Genomic DNA, 23047 nt, shown 5'->3' on the forward strand with positions numbered 1-23047 from the left:
GTTTTTAAACACAAGCAGTAGAAGCTAGCACTAGCAGCCAAATTCTTAAATTATTGTTGTTTATATTAGTCAGATGCTATATTTGTATCCCAGAGGAAATGCAATTCAAACTAACTAAAAATTCATACCTTATTGCAGACTTTGCAAGGACTACCATGTGAACTGTGTAAGGATGTGCAGTGGGTATGCTTTGAACACTCTGGTCTGTTTCTGTAGAAGAAAGAATTAGTATGGTGAAGAACTAGAGTACTCTAACTAGAATTTCGAAGTCTACAAACTTCACCTTATTTAAGATTTTTTAATATTTTGGTCTTGACTGTAAGGAAACAATTACATTGCACTACAAGATACTTAAAATTATGGAAATATAAAAATGACATCTGCTTTCCCACTACTTCCTGTCTACTTGGATGGAAGTTTTGTAACTTACTCATCCTGAGGAGCATTTTTCTCCTTAAATTAGTCTTGCCTCTTTCATCAATATTACATGGTAAGTCAAGAACTAGCTAGTGTGAATTGCACAGCATTACTAATTCTTAGTATTGTGTTGGCGCTTCATCATCTTTAAATATACATATTAACACTCCAGAGTAATGCTTATCTGAGAACATCAAGTTTTCACTTACATAAAACAGCTGCAGTGTTTGAGGAGAAGGCTTGCATTTTCCAGAGTGCTCAAAGAGCAGAAAGTAAAACAAACAAACAAACAAACAAACCACCCACCCAAGTGCAAAAACATCCACATACACTTTGGGGGGGATTTTTTCATCAGCTGATGATTTTGGGACCAGTCCCACAACTTTGGAGGTCAGTTGGATTGTGGGCCTAGTCCAGGATTGGGACCTTTGTATGTGAAGCCATGACGGTCACAGGGCTACTTCTTCTTGCTTAAGGAAAAAAAAAGCAGATGTCTGCACTGTTTGTGAAGCAATGAGAGTCTGCTTGCGGGGCAAGAAGTTGTTCAATAGGATAATGTTGTGTTTAATCCCAGCCAGCAATGAAGAGTTTTTTGTGTCTTTGTTCTGATAAGAGGATCAGCTGTACTGCTTTACCCAATTACCCGGGGATGTCATGGGAGATGATTTTTTGGACCTTAGTTTTCCCACTGGAGGAGTGTAATGTCGTCACTTTGTGTTAAAATATAGATCTAGATCAAAACAGCAGAGAAAGGCAGCTGCCCCTTCTAATGTCTCCGGGGATTTTGTGTTTTGCAGGAGATGCACGGGTGAGAGGTCAGACAGGGGTTGTCTCCGAGCGCCGCGGCTCCTACCCATTTATAGACTTCCGTCTTCTTAACAGTAAGTGCAACCCTTCCTTCAGATCTGTATTTAAATAAAAATAAAGAAAAAATCCCTATTGAAAGTGTATGAACCAAACTGTCTCATCTCATACATATCTGTAGCTCAGCTGTCTTCACACAGTCAGCATTAATTCCATTATTTCCATTCAGTGGCTGTGAAATACTTCGATTGTGTGAATAGTCCATAATGCTCAATCTGTCAAATGTAAATACAGTAGGGCCATGGGGTGTCCTGGGGAAGGAGTGGGGGCAGTTCAGAATTAAAAAGATAAACCTCTGTGTCCTTTAGCCTCTTAGACAACAGTTGGAATAGATTTATGTGAAGCTGTTATCCGGTCATATAGAATTGGCACAGAAGGGGAGCATGTGACAGCACTGACCAGTGGTTTACAATAACATTAATTTTTCCAACAATTAGAACCCAATCCAAAGCCCCGTGGAGTCTTCTCATTGACGTCAATGGATTTTGGGTCAGGCCAGCAGTGAACATCTGTTAAAAATAATCTTAGCCTCATTTTGATTGAAGTTATTTTGCCACTGTTGTAAATAAAGGACGGATTGCTGTGCAATCGAAAAAGAAAAAAAAAAAATCGAGATCCTGTTGGGGTTTTTTTCACCTGATGGACTCTCTATACTGATGCAAACCCATTAGCGAGTGTGTAAAAAATAAAATTAAAAGAACAGTGACCACTTAGTTTTGGGCCCTGTAGCACTGAGCCTGGATGCTGTGCTAACTTCAGTGTTCAGACACAGGCAGATCTTGATGTGTCCTTGTGTACTGCACAAGCAACCTCTGAAAAAACAGTTATTCACTGTCTTCATCAAAACAGACTGGAACTCCAGCAGTTTCAGTGCTGACACTTATGCTTCTAGCAATCGTGCTTTTCATCAAAGAGCAATTGTCAAACCAAAGTTTGAATTCTCCCTTTTGTGCCTCCTTGTCCGGGTGCCTGGGGAGGGGGAAGGGAGGAGGAAGTGGGGAGGAAGCAAAGAGGGAAGGCTGGCTGGGAGTAAGAAGTAAAGAGGAGCTGGGGAGGGGAGGATTTGGGATCTGGTGGGCTACATTCCCCACCACTGGCAGAGTTACTGCCACCCAGCGATGTGCTGCTATCAGTCTTGCTGATTAAAGGTATTCTCTGGGTTGTAAGTCCATCTGAGAGCTTGCTATGGCTGAGCTAGAAAGACATAAGAGGTGAGATGGTTTTCCTAGGACAAAGGGAATAACTTACTGGTTGAGCAGAGTTTGAGGACAATTTAGTTCTGACTTGCCAATGAAAAGCATGAAGAAAAATCAGGTGTAGGTTAGCTGGAAACAGTACTGGTCATGCATGCCCTTATAAAGACTGAGAGAAAATAAAGCACTTTTCATTCATGAAGTAGAAGTGGATATATATTCATATTCAAATGTGACTAAATTAATTATTTCTTTTTTATTTTGAATACAGACATGTTATAGAAAATTCTGTTCTTGTGTTTTTCCTTCTCCTTGGGTAAAGAAAGTGAAAACTTTTCAGTTTCTTTACCTATGGAGAAGGAAGAACACAAGAATGGTTTCAGGGTTGTTTTTTTCTGGCAATAGGGCTTTCCCTTTTAGCCCCTGTAGATGAGACCTGCCATCCTCCAGATCTTGCCAGTTTCTGGGAAATGCTGCTGCTGTCTGTGGGCTGTGCAGGGAGACATCCATGGTGAGGGATGCTCTGATGAATACTCAGCCTTTGATCATGCTGGGAGCAGGGCGCTCCACATAATCCCTCTAAAGGTAACTGCTGAACCTGAAAAGTGGTGGTGCCTCCTTGTGTGTGCACCTCTGGTCCACCAGGATGGAGCACCTGGGGTTCTATGCTCCCCTGATTTCTGTCATGGAGACCTCTAGCTTAGTCTTTTTACTGCTTTTCCATAATCTGAAATACATCAGTATGGCTGATTGTGATCTCTGTAAGGGAAAGCAGTGATCCTGACTTTGGATTTCCCATGGTTTTTCAATTTTTTAAATATTTACCACTTTCTCTCCAAGAAATAGTGTTGCCTTAATTTTTGAGTGCAAAATGAAGTGAGATTTCTAGATACTTGACTACTGATTCGTAGCTGGCAAGTGCACTGGGCCTGGCTCACTTGGTGACCTACAAGTAAACGAAGATGCTCAGCGTCAGAGCATGCAGATGTGTTTTGCCAGGAAATAAACAGGCTTTTGTAATATTTGCTCATCTACATCTGTCTGTTGAATCCATTTCTGCCGTGCAGAAGTAGCAAAAAACATAAGCCAGTAAGCAGCAGAAAACATGGTGCTGCACTCCTATAAAATAGGAATAGATAAAAATGTCACTACTGCACACTTTCTTGAAAAGTACCCAACTAATGCTTGCAGTAAAACTTTGTCACCATGTTGCATTTATTTGGGGGCAGTAACTAACAGGCAGCAACTGTATACTGAAAGATGTTAGAGTGAGGGAGGGAAGAGGCAGAGGAAATTTTATAGTAAATATCCTCAAAGGTCATAAACAAATGCAGCATAAACATTACTCCAGCTTCTCACTAACAAACTGAGCTTAAATAGCGATTGTTCCATCTTGCATCTGAAATACTGTTCCAAATAACAGTACCAGCCTTGTTTTAAAGTAAGGGAAAACACTGAAGCCCATTCTTGAACAGTTGACATCCATTATGTAAATTCACATGTTAAAAAAAATAAATACAGGGCATTGATATTTAATGTCAGACTAAAGGTTACTTACATGTAACTTTTTTTTTAATGTACTTGCAGATTCAGTCAAATCAGTGGAGTCAAAACCCAACTTTATCTGTTAAGGGTTAACACTGACTAGGCCATATCTTTGTTTTTTCTGGAGTCCTCCAGTAAAGTCACTGTGTAACTTAATACACCATGAAGTCTTTTTGGATAGGAAAACTTCCTGCACTCTGAAAGTGGGATCTTCTGTAGCCCTAACCAAAGCCAACTGGATTAATGTTAGCTTCTTGCTGTTTGAGTCGGTGATGCCATCTACACATTCCTCCAGTGACTCTCTGCAGTATATAGAAAGTTAGTGTTACTTCACCTTCTCTTTGCCAGGCTAACAGGACCGTGAGGATTTTTCAGAATCCTGTCTCAGGGAGATGCAGGCCTTGAGTGTCTTCCTGTCTTTTCTCTGCCTAGTTGCAAGCTTTCCTAGGCATAGTTGCACTGGTGGGTCTGGAGACTCTTAAGATAACTCTGGAATACCAAACTGAGTGCAAAATACCCCTGTGTCACTGGGAACTCCTTGGTTCTGTTTTGTGAGGAGTGAATATTTGCCCCAGCCTCTAGAGTTAGTCCTGCAACTTGTGGAGACCCAGATTCTGTTCTGTGTTGATGGCAGGGAGTCAGAAGTTTGAGAGGAAGCCGTGTAGCAGCTCCTCCTGTGCAGGGAAGTTGCAGCAGTCACTCCTTGTTGTCAGCCTGGTGTGGAGACCCACTGGAGGCAACTCCATCAACCCTCCTTCTCTCCTGATAGGACAGCCCAAGCACCTGCTCCCAATGGTTCCTGACATCCCCCTGAGAAAAATAAGCCCTTCATGACAGACTTAAGGCTCTACATTCACTAGGAGGCTTCATGAACCAATATCAGATTTTACAAACTCCTAAAATAAGAGATAAAATTTTTTCACAGCCCTATGGGTTTATAGGAAAATAGGATGAGAGTTTTCTTTTCAATTAATACCAAACAAAACTTCACAAATTTTAGGAAATTTTGACTCTGAACTGAGTAGCTCAAGCTTGAAACTGAACCTGCTGCAGGTTTAAATTGATGTTGGCAGCTCATTGACACCTCTGCATTTCAGTGAATTAAATGAACCTTCCTGTGTTCACAGGACAGAAAAGGAGTTAAACTGGATATTTTCAGGGTAATAATTTAGAATTTGAAACACTTCTGCAGTGAAAATTAGTCCAATTTTCCTTTTAGCAGAGTATAGTTTGGATTTGAGGAATAAAGGAGCAGAGCTATGGTAAGCAATAATTTAGTTCTCTGATTCACAAAGTTGCTCAGTGAGTCATTGAATCAGATCCCACCAGTGACTAATATGCATTGATTTAAGTGGATTTCATTATCTCATTATGAGTTTTTTTGGTGACTGTGACGGTACACTTCTTCATTGCCTTAACTCAAAGTTTGAGGGAATTCCTTATGATAAATCCGGGCTTGTAAGTAAACATGCGGCAGTAAGCAAGAAGACCTCACCCTACTGCAATTATGTTAGATACTTTGTTTTACTGCCAGGTTCAATCAAGTAGAGTAACAAAATAACATAGTTTATGGCTGAGATAAGTAACTTCTTATTTACAAGTATGCTTGTCAAGCAAGTCAGAAGACGAGGTTCTTAAGACTTAAATTCTCTAGTTCCCATCTTTTTTATGCTAACCTTTTATCTGGATTAAATTTTGGCTTGCAAATGACAAAATTATTAGCCTTTAATTGACTACATTTAATTCACTTCTTTAGTATTCACTTCAGTATTTATCTATGTGACCTGCAAATTGGAGTCTCTGTACCCAAATGGTGTTGCCCAGAGAGGTATCTGTTTTCTCACACTTTGCACAACAGGAACACAGAGTGGGATCTGAGAATATGTAAAATGTCAAAACATGTCTGTAGACATTCCAAAGGTATATCTCTGTATTACTTAGGATCTTGGTGTTGTCACACAGGCAGAATTGAGTCCAAAACTCAACTTCTTGGCAAATTAATTTCTTACAGATTATATATTTTTAATTCCACATGGTGATAAATGGTAATATTAGGTAACATACAGTCTCTGTCCTTGATTTGCTGTCTGATCTAAGTCAAGCAAAATACTCTGGTTTTCAGTTTGTTTGCAAATAAAGTGAATTCATCACATACTTCGCAGACATGTGATGAATTAGGTATTGGAGAAATGAAACATGTTGTCAGGATTAATAAGGGAAGATATGAAGTCATGAAAATGTCTCCATCTCAAAGAACCAATGTCTGTGGACATTTGAATCTGTGGTTTCTCGCTGTCTGCAGAAGGGTCTCTTGCAAAATTTACATTCATTTTTGGGTTTGAATTTTGAACACTCCAGGGCTTTCAGGTAGGGCCCATCTCCAGGGAAAATAAAACTTAACCACAGCCACCAGCCCAAAACCGAACCATCAAGTAACCCAAACCCAACCGAGTGAGGTTAAAAAAGAGTTTGGTTAAGTGCCTTGTTTTGTTGCCTTTGGCTAGAAAAAGAAGTGGGAGTGAGAGATGCCTTTTTAGATATTTCTGACCTAGGTTAAATTAGGACACTAAAAGTCTTGTGAGGAAGTTTTCAAGGGCTGATTGGATTACTCAGATCCCAGCCCAGCCTGTGGAGATGAGTCCAAAGTTCCAGATGGTTTTTAAATTAGAAAGGGAGAGATCTTATAAGGTCTGCATTATTTCTACATAATACCTCCCCTAGTTCCTCATGGATAAGCCCATCCGAAAGATACTCATCAACATCCGTAAGACACACAGGCTTCTTAATCCAGTTAGCTTGTTTGAATGGGACAAACATTTCCAGAACTGGTCAGCCTGTGCCTTGCTATCAGTTACCTATTCAAGGAAGAGAAATTGGAATCCTCTTAATATTTCAGCACAGAGATTGTTCTCTTTTCCAGTAACTCCTCACTATATTAAAAAATTCTTCCTGTCATTGGAAATCAATCTGGTTCACCCTTTTCATCAAATAACAGCAAGGCTTGTTGGGTTTTTTTGGAGGAAGAGTTTGCGTTTTTGTATTTTTATAAGTGTTGTTATATGCAAAATTTAATAACAGAGTTGGAAAAGTATAATCTATTTCCTGCCATTCATGCTCCTTGTTTAGCTTTAATGCCACATTTACAGAAAAATGAAGGCCAGAATGTAAAACTGATAGATGCACCTGCCCTCATATGCTACCATAATGCATCATTTTGGGTTATGCATGCTTCAGGAGGACTCGAAACAAACAAAAGCTAGCAAAGCAAACAAAAAACCTACATGTGCATCACATACACAGTCTTACTGAACACTGACCTGATTACACACATTTATTTTTTAACATAGACTTGGGATTTAGTTAACTGAAGATGTCCCTTTAAAAGTTACCAAATGATGTGTGACCCATTCTGCCACCCCACCTTCTTTTCCTCGATTAGAAAAGGGAAAGGATGTACCCAAGATAACACTGAGGATACTTTCCAAATTACCAGAGGAAAAGAAAGAAGGAGGAGAAGGGATCATTAAAATGATAAATGAAAGCTGGGTTTGCTGTTATTACAGGTTATGTTGTTCTTTCACAAGAGGAGTGAAGGAGGAGAGGATGCACTGTTTCCTGTTGGAGAAACTGTAATCAGCTATGGAACATTTGCAGTTTTAGGAAGAAAAGGTCCTGGCTGCTGTACAAAGATTCAAGTGGCAAAGCAAAGGTTCACAATGAAATGATGATGAGATTGTGACAAAATAGAAAATAGCATGCCATTTCCTAAGAAATTTGAGGAAGCTTAATAAAATGTTTGTTTGCATAAAGATTAAATAAAGGCTTCAAATTGTGATAAGAAACACATCTAAATTCATCTTAAATTTGGATTTAATCTATTCTTCTTCTTGTTATTATGGCTAATATTCTGTTACTTAAGTGGTCTTTGAAACCCTAATTTCTCCAAAACTTGTTGTAATAGGATTATTCAGTATATAAGTGGGATTATCAGCATAATTCATCTGTATTCTATTTCAAACAGCATTAAAAAAAATGTCTTTTGGGATGGGGAGGAAACTGCATGACTAGTGTTCTTCAAGATGCCAACAGTTTTGCAGGAAATTCATGAGCTGCAAATTCAGCTGTTACAAGCCACCATCACTTCAGATGATGTTCAAAGAAGAGGAGACTCCAAAGCCAGGTCACTACAAAGGTGGTTTCTCAGAACCTCTCCCACCAGCCAGAGAAGCGCAAGTACCTCCTCTATAAACAGGGCTTTGCACTGGTTTTGTGCACTTGTGTCTGTGGTTGGAGAACAAAATTTTTACTCAATAGCAGACAATTTTACAGTTCTTTTGCTATACTTCTAATTTTGTGCTTTTCTCTGATGTGTTCAGGATCCCTCTCTCTTTCTCACAGCTTCTGCCTAATTGAAAAAAGTTTACCCCTCTAAAGAGAAATAATGCAACCTATATGAGCAGTGGCACCTAACAGAGACCACTTGTCTCTACTAACAGACTTTATCAGAAGTCAAGGAACAAAGAATGTTTTAGATGTTAGAGCAAGTTTAAACAAAGTATTTATAACACAAATCTTTCAGATTCTGTATAGTCTGAGGAAGTCTCAGGAGGATTTCTGCATTTACAAGATGTCAGTATAACACTTTTTTATCTGTAAGTATCACACAGTACAAGGTCTTACGCTCAGTCTTCTTACTTGCAGTGTCCAGTGTATATTCAGATGATAAATTGACACAATCTTACTATTTTTGAACCAGTCCTGTTCGTTAGTTTTTTACACCAGCCAGTTAGTTTCTTACACAGATGGCTGAGATATAGAACTGGGGTATTTATTCATCTGAGCTGGGGTATTTATTCATTCTGATCCTCCTGCACTAGACTGAAAGCTTTTAAATGACAGTCCTTCCTGGGCTTCTGGTGGCTTGTGCATATTTTCAGGTCTTTCTTCAGAACTTCAGTGTTTTCTTTCTGAAGGCTGTTTGGACTACAATGTGAAATGTATCCAGAAGGCCTACTCAGTGTAGAGAGAAGAGGTTTTCTGTTCTTCTAGTTGACAAGTGCTTTCTCCAAAATTAAAATCTAAAATACTAAGTTTGTCATTAATTTTTAGACCACCTGTGTTAGTTCAACTACCCGTACTAATGCTCCTGTTGTCTTTTGGACACTGATAAATCTGTAATGTAAGAAGATACTAGGAAGGCACAACAGGTTTTTTTCTGTCATCAGTGCTATGCACTCTCCTGTGTAAGAAAAATTCAGCAACCAGGCATAGGCATGCCATGAATATGCCAAACAAGACTTCAGTAAAGGTGGTTGAAATGCGTGGAATAGTTTTACATGCAAAAACAAGGACAAACACCAGTTACTCCTCCTGAGTCAATTATATTCCTCTCAGGCTCACAAAGAGAAGTTTTTCTAACCAGCTGTCAAGCCAGGAACCAGTGCGGAAAATTGTAGGACCAGAGAAAAATTGTTTCCCAGAGTCCTTAATGTTTGCAGACTGTCCAGACCTTAAATTGCAGGACTCACCCTCTCACCTTATCTTCCAGATATCCCAGCAGTTTCCCAGCAATCCTGCCTGACTCTTCAGGCATACAGTGGCTGTGCATGAAATGCCTTTGCATCCTCACCTCAGAAGAGGGGAAAGGGCATTATAAATTGTATGAGTCAAAGGCAGCTGCTTGAGGACCTGATTTATTCTGCATCCTTTAGGAAAGAAGAGGAAAAAAACATTTCCCTTTTCTGAATCAGTTCACTTTCGAAAATTAATAAACCCTTTTTTATCCACTCATGCTGCTGGGTGACCTGTTTTTATTGTATGCTGAGGTGCAATAAAATAACAAAAGGCAGTACTGTGAAGAAAAACTCAGAGGCTTTATTTGAATGCATAACAAAGTTTGTTTACTTTGAAAGAACAGTAACAATGTAATAAATGTCTGGTGCAGAGTTAAGTACATCCTTTCCAAGTTTGATTTATGTGATCATTTCTGGATGTTAACTCAACCATTGTTAGCATAACCTCCATCATTTTTATATTCATGCTGCCTGTGGGCAGATACTAGCGCAGCAGTGTGAAAGAAATATGAAATAAAACTGGTAGCAGTTCCCAGTGCAGGAAAACTCTTTTCCTGAAATAACAGAGGTTGGTGTGTAGTGAGCCATAGATCAATTTAAGGCGAGAAGATCAGTGTAACTGGAGGAGCTGTGTTGGGTGAAAGAAGGCAGCCATTGATTTCTGCAGCTTATTAACCTCTTGGGGGCCATGTGCAGTAATGCAGACATCATCCATGGTCTGCTGGTGTGTGTGTGAGTGATGTGGCTATTAAATTACCTGAAGAAAAATGCAGCCACTTTGGTTGCCTGCTAAAGCACAGGAGATACGCTGCGAGCTCAGGCTGCCTGAGCTTTTGAAGGCAGAAGCTGAGCTTTGAGGAATGCTTATATGAACACTTCTGTAAACATGTATGTAATTCATACAAGATGTCTGTGTAATTCCTACAATAATTTTGTTCAGTGTACAAAGGAGGGTTTCTGCAACTCCTGTGCTAGGCAGGAGTTTTTTTAGGTAAGCAAAACATTCAGAAGTTGCCACAATGATTAAGTTAAACACAGTTCTCGAGGGAAGTTTTATGGGTATAAACAAAAGACATTCTTGTTTGTCTTTCATGATCATTTCAAAATTGCACATAATTACTAAATCCTTCCCACATGAGCTTTGCAGATCATGGTCTTCAACCAGATGCTATAGCGTATGTTTCAGTGTTTATAGTTGCACAGCTGAAGTTCAGGGATATCTGCAGTAATATTTTTGATTCATTTACTTTGTAATTCAATTTCGCCTGGAGGCAATGTATAACTTACCTCACGTGTCATCATCCAAATTTTATATTTATTTTTAAATTGAAATTTACGGTTGTCAATAAAGAAGTAGTATGTTCACTGTTTGACATATTCATTCGCATCAACCCTTAATTCCGTCTTAAAGCTCCATCTTGATTTTGTGTCAGCTGGTGGATCCCATATGATGGGAATGGCTCTTTGCTTCTGGGAGATTCAGGTGCAACTGCTGAGCTGAGGGCAGAATTTGAGTGTTCACTTTTGGCTGCATCACCTTTTGCTCTTCTGTTCTAATTAACCTTTTTCTCTCAACTTCATATAGTTGTGTTTTCATTTTTTGTTTGACACTGATCTTAGAAGAGGAAAGAGAAAATGATGGTGAGATTATACTTGTTTGGGATGTGTTGTGCTCAGAGAAAGACAGCATCTTAGTCCAATTTTATGCAAGATACCATCATAATAAAGCACATTACTGTGGATGTCACAGTAATCTGAGATGGGTCATAGAAATCAGCTGATAAGTCCTGTGACTCAAAGGCAAATCAGTTATTACTGAAGTGACCCAAAGGATGTGATTTTAGCATGGTATTCTTTTAAGATGACATCCAGAGTTTGCATGTGGATAGCCTGCAGTGCTGGATTCAGGCTGTTCTGTCAAGAGCCCAGTTTTGAAAATACATTTGCTACAATTCTTCATCAAGTATTATGAACTTCTTCCCTTATGAATGAAAATACAGAACAACAGATTATTGTGGGCAATCTTTTTAGTATAATATATTAGAATACAGCACTCACCTGAAGCATCAAGTCAGGCTTCAGGGGCACTGTCTGCTAATGACTACATTTGAATTGAGACCCGTGACAACCATGCAGAGTAATGGGCAGCAAGTTTGATGGTTCAATTCAGAAAATTTATTTCATAGTAAGAAGTTACTCATTTCCATGTGATACGTTTGCGCTTTGGCAGGTATTATTTATGCTACTGAAATGATTTAGTAATCCAAAGGATAAAATAAACACTTCTTCATAATCCAGTGTACAGCTGCTTGTTGGGACTCAGGCCAAACCTTCACCTTCAGATCATCCACAGCAACTCTACATGTGAGTTTTATAGACAGTTTAAGAGAGTGTAGGTGGTGATTTCAGTTGTCTGTCTTTAACTGAAAAAACCAGATATTAAGTTAGATAAAAATTAGTGGGAATGACTTCTAATTTTTAATGTAAAAAAGTGAAGGTTTTTCTACTTTGAAATTTAAACTTGTTACCTGAAAGTAGTGACAGTTGTGGGCTAAGATGGAACTAGGAAAGTTGGAAAGTCAAGAAACAGCTAACACAAGTTTAAAAAGTGAGTTTATTTTAAGAGTGTTTTGTTATCCAGGAATTAAAGTGAATGCCAGCCATTTCATAGCAGTCCTGTGTAAATGAAAAGAAATAAGAAAACATGTCTACTGGTTCCTCCACATGTCGCTGCCACTGGTAACTGTTTGCACCTACATTAGTCACTCCTTCAACAGGCTATGAAATGGTTCCAGCTTTTAAAATGTGTGAGAAAATCAAGGCAGCTGCTGGCACATCATAAATGAAAAGCTGACTTTCAGGCTGGTACAGTAGTAGTGTTGTTCCTGTTTGCATTCTGGAAGCCACATGGCTTGTCAAGTTGCAATGAAGCTATTTTGTGCTTTTATATTATTGAAACTCGGTGAGGTCTTTGGACTGTGGATGAGGACCATGAGGATTACTGGTGTTGGAAGTTATACTGATACTCAGTGTATAAGGATGGCTTTTTTTTGGTGTTATTACTGACTTTGTGCTGTGTTGGATTACTTAATAAGGAAGAAACTTGCTACAGAGGGTGCTTGCACATCTGCTGTTAGAAAAATCAAATCCTGAACCATCCATGATCCAAAAAACCTTAGCAACTTCTCTGAAAATCCTATCAGAATAATACCACCCATAGAAACAGCAGACAAAGTGATATTTTAATTTCACAGTAGAACAAACATTCAGTGTTTTTTCATAAAAATAGATGGAAAAATAGAGAATAGAGAGAGTCAGCTTCAGTGTGTGGATATTTAAACTTGAAATCCATTGAATTGCTACGGAGCTTCTCATCTCAAGAAATCAATAGTGCTCTCTCAAAGGACTGTTTAATCTTCAGTTTCTTACAAGGTTTGTCTTACAAATAAAACTGTATTGAATCTTGCTACCTTTGACCAACTGTCCAGTTTCTGTCCTCCCTTTTTTTTCCAAAACTTACACCAGACTGCAAAATGAAAACACCACAACTGAGCGTGAGGTTCTGTTAAAAGTTCAAATGAAATTACTTAAACCATTATGAGTTTTAGAAAGCCTCCATATTTTTCTTACTAACAATAAGGTAATTTAGTTATTCTAATTAGTGATTTAATCACTGTATAAAAACTGTATACTTGGTTTTTGTATCACATTTAGCCCTGTATGAAAATCTCTTAATACAGCATTAGGGAATTAGAATTATCCTGGTACTGAGTTAAAAAAACATATTCTGTTGTGTAACCTGAAATCCCTTTATTATCTGAATATACCTGCTTTCCTCATTGCAGAGCTAAAATATTTTCTTCATTTATAATTTGCTTTAATATGTAGAAAAGACAGCAGACAATGCAGAAGGATTATTAACCTATTCTGATTTCTTTCTCTCTTTTATTTAATTTTCCAGTAGTGGGTCACACATTTGTGTTTTCAGATGTTTTCACATTTGTATTTTGAATTCTCTTTTAGTGTCATTTTTTGATTTTATGCCCAAGATCACCTTGTACTTTTGGAACTGTGCAGTTTTTAATATATTCCAATAACACTCCTGTGAGGTAGCACAGTAAATGTCATTTACAGGTGTATAGTTAGGGAACAGAGGCAGAGAAGGTAAGAGCAGCTTTCCTGTACCTAACTCTGCCTACTCATTTAGGCTCCCTCTAACCCCCACAGTTAAGAGATGTACAACCCCCTTCCCCCCCCAGTGACTGAGCTGGGTCATATTAAAGACTGTGGGAGGCAGCCTACTGAACTCAGATCTTCCAAAACCTACAATACTGTTCTCTTTCTTGGAACATATTTCTTTTCTAAAATAAACAAATATATTATCCTGAAGTGATTTGAATACTGCTCCTTCATGTGGCTTGGCAAGAAGCATGAACTTCATGATTTTTGTATTACTGTTTTAAAGTGTTTGATATTTCTCTTATTAAACTGATAATGTCACCCACCATCTCGGGTTTCATGGTTTCTGTACTGATTGCTTTTCACAGATACTACACTCTCAGGGGAAATCGGCACCAAGAAAAAAGTGAAAAGACTGTTAAGTTTCCAGAGGTATTTCCATGCATCCCGGTTACTGCGTGGAATTGTACCACAAGCCTCTCTGTACTTACTGGATGAGGACTACCTTGGGCAAGCAAGGGTAAGACAGGTCTCCAGATCTCCCATTTCTTTTAATAATACTACAGACAGTATCAGTTCTGTTTTAGTCTTCAGATAACCAAATTCATGGCTGATCTTTCTTAAATGACCCACCTTACATGCCTACCTCACCACAGATTGTCCTTTCCTCATTTGTGGTTACAGCCTTGAAGGCTTAAGTCTCCAAGCAACAGAAAATGTTGCTAAATCTATTCAGCATTTTTGGATTCCAACAACTGAAATTATAATATGGATTTATTAAAGAATGAAGGATTTCAGGCTAAGTTAGTGATTTAAGTGCAGCCATGACCATTTAGTTCATCCCCTTGAAAAAAGACAGGTGTCTCTCATCAGGTATGGAACAGCTATTAGGCAACCCACCATAGCTCTCCATAGTGGCAAAGGCTAGGAAACGTGGAACATTGACTGCAAACTTCACAGTGATCAAAATATAATTACCTTATTTTGTAGCTCTTACACTTACTTTGAATGGCATTTTCTAGCAAAACTTGCACAATTGATAGTATTGGGATTATATGTCTAGGCAGTTTTTATTCTCTGCTAGAGGAGACTATATGCCAGGTGTTAGAAAGTAATTAAGAATCCAGAACTGTTTGAATGTAGACTAGAGATGGGAGTGAATGTGTATTTCATTCGCACATATATCACTGTAGGTTGTAGGGGCAGTCCAGCATTAGTCTCCTGACTCAACTGGTGTAGCTGCAAAAACACCACATTTGGTGGTAATGATGGATTCTTCTGCATGTCTGAGTGGGCTTAACAGTAGCACAGTTGTTATAAACAGTAGTTTATAAAAGCTATTCCTGTGTACTGCTTTGTTTAGCACATTGTAACTCATATTCACCATGAGAGCTAAGATGTTAGAACACTGTAATAAAAACCTAAGAGAATTTGCACTGACAATTTGAGGATATGAAGAAACAATAAAACATTTGTGCAGTAAAAGGGAATATTTTCATGATACTTTGGTTTATATTATTCCTAGTTTTGAGTTCCATTTTGAAGGTATTTTTAGTGTTATGTTCAAAAGCTTTTCAGTTAGAAGTGGAAGTGGTATTTTATACAGTACAGCTTAATGAACCTGATTTCTAATATTTCAAATACAACCTCTGTAGGTTTCTTGAAAGAAACTTTAAAGTTGCAGTAACCAATCCCGTGACTCGTTAATGTGGAATAATAATTAAAATTTGCCTTACAGTGTAATTATACCAGTAATTCGCCTTTTCACATTTGTTTTTTCCAGCATATGCTGTCCAAAGTGGGAATGTGGGATTTTGACATTTTCTTGTTCGATCGCTTGACAAATGGTAAGTAAATTTTTTAAGGCTTTATTTTGCTATCTCTCATACATGACTATTCAAAAAATCCCTAATTAATTGTTTGCTAAATGTTTCCAGTTCAGATTACTGAAGAGAAATTGCCCACATTTAACCTCTAGTAAAATCACATCCTGGAGTTTTTTTAGCCTTTTCCTGAAAACTATAGGGTAATGTTTAAAGTGAGCTTTTGTATTAACCTAATCTCCTACATTTGTTGTTGCCACCTTTTCAAGAAGGTATTTCTGTTTCACTCCCAAGCTACTTTAAATGTACCTGTTAGATTGGTCAGTGCATCCAGATCTCCATAATCAGTCAATTTCTATCAATATTAAAGATATTTGAGTCAAGATACCCTTGCTTCTAAGGAAAAATGAGGAAATTTATTGAGAGTAAAATGAGGAAATTTATTGAGAGTAAAAATCTGTGAAATATTTTCTCTAAATACATGTCTGTTAAATCATCCCTCTTCCCCACAAATGTCCAGGCAATACCTCTAGATCAGGTAACTGCTGAAGAGGGTCATGATCGCACCTTTCCCCTTTCTGTACTGCTCAGAGAACTGAGATCCCTCATTCTTCACCCCCAGTCTAATTAGGCTTGGTTGGGACAGAAGATGTAGAAGAAGCTGGTTTAGAGGGTCATTCATCTGAGTGGCTGGCAGTGAAGAGTGAAAAGAATTACAAATTGCCTGGGAAGCAAAAGCATAGTTCTTCTAAATTATCTTTCTCTGTTCCTGCTCAGTAGTCAAGACCAAGTCAGTTTCCATATGTTCTTCCTACAGATATTTATTTTCCTTCCTGAGTTACATTAAATAAGAAAAGACACCCTTCAAACTTTGTTTATGTGTAGTATGGGTTGGTTGGTTTGGAGTTTTTCTAACTTCTATGGAAACAGTGCTGGTGAATTAAGCAGTGCTAACTTTCTTAATTACTGTGTTTATGTATAGCTGATCATGTAATACTAGTAAGGCTCAATTTTGCCAGTGTTCCCAGTATTGGATTTACAGTAAGACCAGTGCAACATTACAGTGGGACTTGAGACTGTAAATATTGCAACTCATTTTTCCTGTCTGTATATCATCGTTATGAGATGCAGTTGAAGCTGAGTTAGGTTACATGGGTTAATTGCATGTTTGTACAGCCATATGCAAAAAAAAAAAATCCAAACTCTTGATTTTTAGTAATTAATTAATTAGAACAGTATGGCAAACCAAAGTGGCAGAAAAGCCACTCTTGTTTCTGTTGTTTCAGAAGATAGACCTGAATTATGAAAATGATGTCACTCTCAGACAAGCCTGTCAAAAGATTTTGTTAAAACAATGTCAGTTGCCTTCTTCCGGTTAAAACCACAGTTTGCCTGTTATGTTGAAGCACCAAATGCAACTTTATGGCATCCAGACACAAGAATGGCACTCCATTGGTACAACCTTTCCATCAAGTCCTGGTTATTTATATGAGTAATTTGTATAAATGACTTCTGTGTGTATGAGAGTCATCTAAGCTCACTTCATTGGAGATGAGGTGATAGCAGCTGACTAATAGGAAATTATCCAGATTTTTAGCCTTGCTTGGTTTGTAACTACATGTAAAGGGAATCTAAGAGCTGTTCTTTCTGTTTTTAGGAAACAGTCTTGTAACACTGCTTTGTCACCTCTTCAATGTGCATGGACTTATTCACCATTTCCAGTTAGACATGGTTACATTGCACAGGTTTTTCGGTAAGTGTCCACCTCAAAGCCATCTTTAAATGAAGTTTATAGCTTAAGTAGAGCATCAGAGAAGGCACTGGCTTGATCTGTCTATCTAAAAATGATGATGTCATTAGAAATATTTCAGAAAAGATGTCTGTGATATATATCAGCATACAGTTTGCAGGCATTCAAGTACTTGGTTCAGTACCTAGTCAGTGGAGGGATTTCAAAAGGCTCTGCATTGTGCTGAAGTGTCCCAGCACCAGAGTCACACTGGTGGTTTAAAATAAAGTATGCCATGCAGAGATGTGGCTGGCTTAGGCCCACACAGACAGACACTGCAGAACCTACTCGTGCACAGTACAATTGTGGTGCAGTGTAATTGTTTAGTGTGACTAAAAGACCACTGAGACCCAGGGCAGTTAAAAGCTTATGTGCAAAATTTAACAAATTATATCAAGCTGTCTACACTGAATAGTGTTGATGAAAGCCCCTGCTGCTGTTACTGCCAACAGAAATATTAGCCCCATGCTGTCAGTGAACCAAAAGAAGAAATTGGCCAAAATCAATTACTTTTTGTATCACTTTTTGAAAGCAGCTAAATGCCAGTTTTTCAGACTGTCAGGCAGAGTTTCCAAAGCAGGGAAATCTTCTTTAAGACTGCCTAATTGTTGCTTCTGGAAAGGGTTCCTCTGGTGCGGAGACAGACAAAATCTCCCTGCTGTTCCTAACTCCCGTGGGCAGACATGAAGTGGACAGTCGAGTAATTAGAGCTAGTGGTACTCACAGTTTAAGGGATTAACCACTGTACCTCCAGATGCTTGTGTGGCTGGAAACAAACAGAAGGCTTGGACTTTCTTTGGCACTCCTCACGCTGGCAGCAAGCGCCATGGGAAATCTGCCTGTTAGCTTTCCATTTGATTAATTTGGTCGTGTCTAGGAGAGTGCTTCAGGCAGGATCACATGCAGCTTCCAGCGCTCACGTGGTGGTGTCCCAAGACCACGTAATGGTGCACACACTGCTGCAAGGAACAGAGGCGTGTGAAGCACAGATCTCAATGATTTTTCTGTCTGAGAGAAAGCTGAGAGTTAAGAGGTCCTGGTCCAACTGGACCTGTTCCAGCACTGCAAACTGAAGAGGGACTGGCATTTTAAAATGAACACACAAATGTGACTAAAATTATCACAGGAGATTTTGCTGTGAATACTCCATAGCTGGTTTTTTTCATTCTTCACTGGGGGTGGGGGGGGAGGGTAGGAATGCCTTTGGCTCTAGTTCATCACTCAAATAACAAATGATTGCAGGATATCAGAGTCTCACTCCCTGCTGCCATAAAATAGGTGGTACTGCCTTAATGGCACACTACTACGCTATGACAGCAGCCTAAATAATTACACTCCGTTGTGGATAAATTTGCCTCTCTTCCTTGTTTATTTTACTCCTCAATGAGAGCCTTCACTAAGGCAAGAAAGAGGTGATTTATGCACTAGACCCAGTGTATCCCCTTGGGCCTCACAAATCCTTTCATGCATTTTTCCTCTAAAGGTATCCCCGATAAAAGCAGCAATTTAAATAAGCTACAGCTATTTGAAGAAACTCCTTAGGCAGCTGACTGCAAAACCTCAGATTGTGTTTTAAGTCCAGTTTCCACTTGTGGCCATGGCATTTAGAAACAAAAAGATCTTTGTTTTCTGTTTTGATTCCCAGTTATGGTTCAAGAAGATTACCATAGCCAGAACCCATACCACAATGCTGTCCATGCCGCTGATGTCACACAAGCTATGCACTGCTATCTGAGAGAGCCCAAGGTAATGGCAACCTTTCGCACTGATGTTGCTTTCAGATGGTTCTCTGATGTTTTTTCTCAGGATTGAAATAAAACCCCCGAGAGATAGTTGTAGACAGCAGAAAGCGTTGGCATGCTGGAAGTCAGGAACAAGTCAGGAGCAGCCTCAGCTACAGATTACAGATGTTTCAGTCAAGCCATGAGAGTCAGTTCTTACTGTACAGGCATCATGTCTGAGTGCTGCCATGTGAGCTCCAGCCACCACGGTGGTGTGACCCAGCCACCCACTGATGCCTGCAGTTCTTCTCCCATCAAACTCAGCAGGAGGCAATGCATGTCTGTGCCTCAGCCACCTCAGAGCATAAGCTCTCCACATCACTATTTCAAAATACCAAATTAGGTGCAGTGCCACACCAGGAAAGGGGAAAACAGACCCTTCAGATGGGTCTGTTGCAAAGGTGTCCTCTGCACAAGTATTTGACTGCTGCTGCAACTTCTCAGAGCATCAGGGTGGTGTTGCCTTGAGTGTTACTGGAAGGCATTGTGATGTTGCCATGCTGAGCCACAGTATAAGAATGTAGCTAATCTTTTAGTTGGCTTGGCTCAAATGAAAGGATGTTCTGCTAGAACTAGGAGTTTGTTACACCAGAATATAGCAATGGTAAGTCAGGACAGGAGCAGGCCCCACTTTTGCTGTATTTTCATCTCCTGCAAGATCTGGAAGTCTTTTCTTGCCAAGAAGTGCAGAGGACAACCAACATCCAGAACCTGGACCGTACTGCTCATCAGTTCTCACCTGAGGATGCTTTTCTCATCTCATAGACCTGTACTCTGTACAGACTCATTGGGCTGGTAATAACTGCCTCATTGTCACAGACAGAAAGTGCTAAGACTAGCTTTTTTTGCTTCTAAATGAGCCCTGTAGCAGAAAAAAGTCTGGACAGCTTTTCCAACTTGAATGTTTGAAGTTAGAAAGGTAATTTATGTTTTCTAACAAAATACATGTACTTGAACTGAGATAGATATTTAACAGCCAAGGCTGAAATTTCAGAATTGATAAACTCTGTGTTTTATAGCACCATGCTATGCTAGAAAAATGAAGCCTGATCCTTTGATGGTATTACTAAATACTTGGAGAGGCAGAGCTCTTACAATGGATGCTAACATATGCCAACCTGCCAGCCTACCTGTTTGCTTTTTAAACTAAATCTTTGAGACTATGCTCAAGCATTCCTATTATAACAATCCTTATATTGCCATGAATGATAAAGAGATAAGAAATAAAAAGTGCAATAAAAGATGATTATGTAGTCTAATATCTTTATAGACGCAGGTTCAACATTTACCTTAAAAACGTTCACAAAATTTATACATGACATTTGTATAAAAATTCCTACAAATGCAAGCAATGCCACAATGTCCAGCTGATTTGTTTATTTACAAAAAAAAAAGTGTTTACTGTTCATGTTCTTGTTGTGATTAATGTGTGTGATGATTCAGCTTGCCAGCTTCCTCACCCCATCGGACATCATGCTCGGACTGCTCGCTGCTGCAGCTCATGACGTGGATCACCCAGGGGTCAACCAACCCTTTCTGATTAAAACTAAACACCACCTTGCCAGCTTGTACCAGGTAAAATTGCTCATCGAGTTGCTAATGTGAAAAATGCAGTCAAGGAGAGTTTAAGCAATTTGCAGTGAACTTTTAATGCCAAAATCTGGCAATGGGAGATGTGGGTCAAGTCACCCTGCACTTTGGAGTGTGGACAATTTCAGTCAAGCACATCATTAGGTGTCACTTCTTACAGCTAAGCTGATACAGGAAAAGAAGTGGAAATATCAGACTTTTGAGAGGACATTTAAGCCAGATCAGTTGCCTGGGTTGTTTCTGCTGTAGATCATCTGGGGTGAGGAACTGTGGGTTTAAAATTTTAAATTATATAAATCATGACAAGATTTCATTTTCTTTCAGTGAGCAAGTAAGCAGCAGGCATGCTCTAAATTGGTATTGCATTAAAAGAGGCCTTTGCTTTGTGTGGCTGTAGGAAAATTAAACATTTAATGAACACTGCATTAAAAAAAAACCAGAAGACAGATGAAACCAAAGGAAAAGTTGTAGACATTTACAGTAACATTCCTTCAAGATACAAAGAAAGAGCTTCAAGAAAGCCACTAGGTCACACCACAGGCTGTCTAGACCAGTATCCTGTTTCTAAGAGCAGCCAGTAAAAGATCTCAGAGAGAAACATAAGTCTGGGAAAAGTACAGAGTTGTCCTTCACCTAGTATACATCCTTTCAGCTCTGGCAAGCAGTAGTAGAAAACTTCCTGAAACAAAAACACAGACCCTCTTGTTCAATAATTAGCAATGAACCTGTGCTGCCTGATTTTTGTGGTTCTTTTTGAATATATTTGAAGTTTTGGCCCATATCATTGTAGCTCTGTATTTTATCTAAAACTGTCCTATGAGTATAATCTCCACACACATGTATAGGTTGTTATTATATATGGACATCTCTCTATTCTTTGCATTATACTCACATACACAGTGTGCCAGAGCTATGCTGTACATCTTAATTTTGGTTGCACTAACCATAATTCACAGGTAATAAATGGAGATAGTATTGATTTCTAGCCTTTATAATCACAGACTCACAGAATCATGAAGGTTGGAAGAGACCTCTGAGATCATCAGGTCCAGTCCAACTGTTCACTCAGCACCAGATCCAGACACTTCTTAAACACCTCCAGGAATGGTGACTCCACCACCTCCCTGGGCAACCTATTCCAGTTCCTGACCACCCTAACAGTGACAGGTTTTTTTCTACTACCTAATGTGAATGTTCCCTCAGCCAGTAAAACATGTTCTCTGGTCCCTTCATGATCCTTGTTGCCCATTTCTGGACACACTCCAACACCTCAATGTCCTTTTTAAGTGAAGGGCCCAGAATGGGACACAGAACTTGAAGTGTGACCTCACCAGTGCCCAGTACAGGGAGAAAATCCCTGCCCTGCTCCTGCTGGCCACACTCTTGCTGACCCAGGCCAGGATACCATTCGCCTTCTTGGCCACCTGGGCACACACTGGATCATGTTCAGTCAGCTGTCAACCAGCACTCCCACTGGGCTGTTTCCCAACCACTTTGAAAAGTCAATTTCAGCCTTTATGGAGGTTGTCAGAAATAGAATATCCCACGTTAAAAATTAATCTATCTGAAGAAGACTCACTAATAGCTATATGCACATACTTAGCAAATTGAGAGATTGCCGTGATGTGCTTACTACTTGATGAAAGTCTCACTTTTTCTACCCACCACAAGCAACATTTGGGTTTTCCCATAAGAAGTGGATTGTGTTATGGTGCAACTGTCCTGCCCTCAGACATGGGAATGGACTGGACTGTGGGAGCCCCAGCCAAAGCACAATGATGCTCACACACTGAAAACTTTGTGACTGGCCTCATCATAAGCGGATGCAGCTTATTATGTCATACCCATGTTTCTAGTCCAGTCTTTTCTAAATGTCAGGCCAGCTGAGTGAGGAGGGAAAAAAGCCAAAGGACCTAAGCTGGGGTACTTTGGGCATAGTAAGGGTGCTTTGAAGAGGAGTGAGTAGAGCCATTCCACAAAACCCCTTGTCTTGTGAAAAGGTACAAACAATTCCTTCCCAAATTAATAGTGGCAAACAGTACTTTATAATTAGGTTGAAAAATGAGGCTAATCGGAAAGACATGCAGCTAAAATATTAGTATCTTGGAGAAGTGGTTTCTGCTCAGTTATTTGGGTTTGAACATGCTTACAAATGTTGGTTAAAAAAGGCAGTGACAAAGCAGAAAATGCAATCTTTCAACAGCAAATGAGATCTGAAGTACCCTACTTAAGGACATTCACTGGCAAGTTTGAGTTATTTTAACTGAAAATGATCCCACATTGTTTCCAAAGA

General features: G+C 39.2%; 1 protein-coding gene across 6 annotated transcripts in view; it reads left to right on the plus strand.

The window, feature by feature from the left end:
• Positions 1-23047, plus strand: part of PDE7B (phosphodiesterase 7B) — a gene marked incomplete at its 5' end in the record, with an annotated part of 168464 nt that overhangs the window by 129854 nt on the left and 15563 nt on the right. For 5 of the 6 annotated variants that reach the window (XM_083858594.1, XM_083858593.1, XM_083858595.1 and 2 more), the window contains 6 exons: positions 1215-1298; positions 14140-14291; positions 15555-15618; positions 17252-17347; positions 19029-19129; positions 20608-20739. In XM_083858594.1, coding sequence (XP_083714720.1) covers positions 1215-1298; positions 14140-14291; positions 15555-15618; positions 17252-17347; positions 19029-19129; positions 20608-20739 — 629 coding nt within the window. The remainder of the gene's footprint in view (positions 1-1214; positions 1299-14139; positions 14292-15554; positions 15619-17251; positions 17348-19028; positions 19130-20607; positions 20740-23047) is intronic. The other variant, XM_083858596.1, reaches the window with a different exon arrangement.

The sequence above is a fragment of the Zosterops lateralis genome (genome assembly GCF_965231275.1).
Source record: "Zosterops lateralis genome assembly, chromosome: 3".
NCBI lineage: Eukaryota > Metazoa > Chordata > Aves > Passeriformes > Zosteropidae > Zosterops > Zosterops lateralis.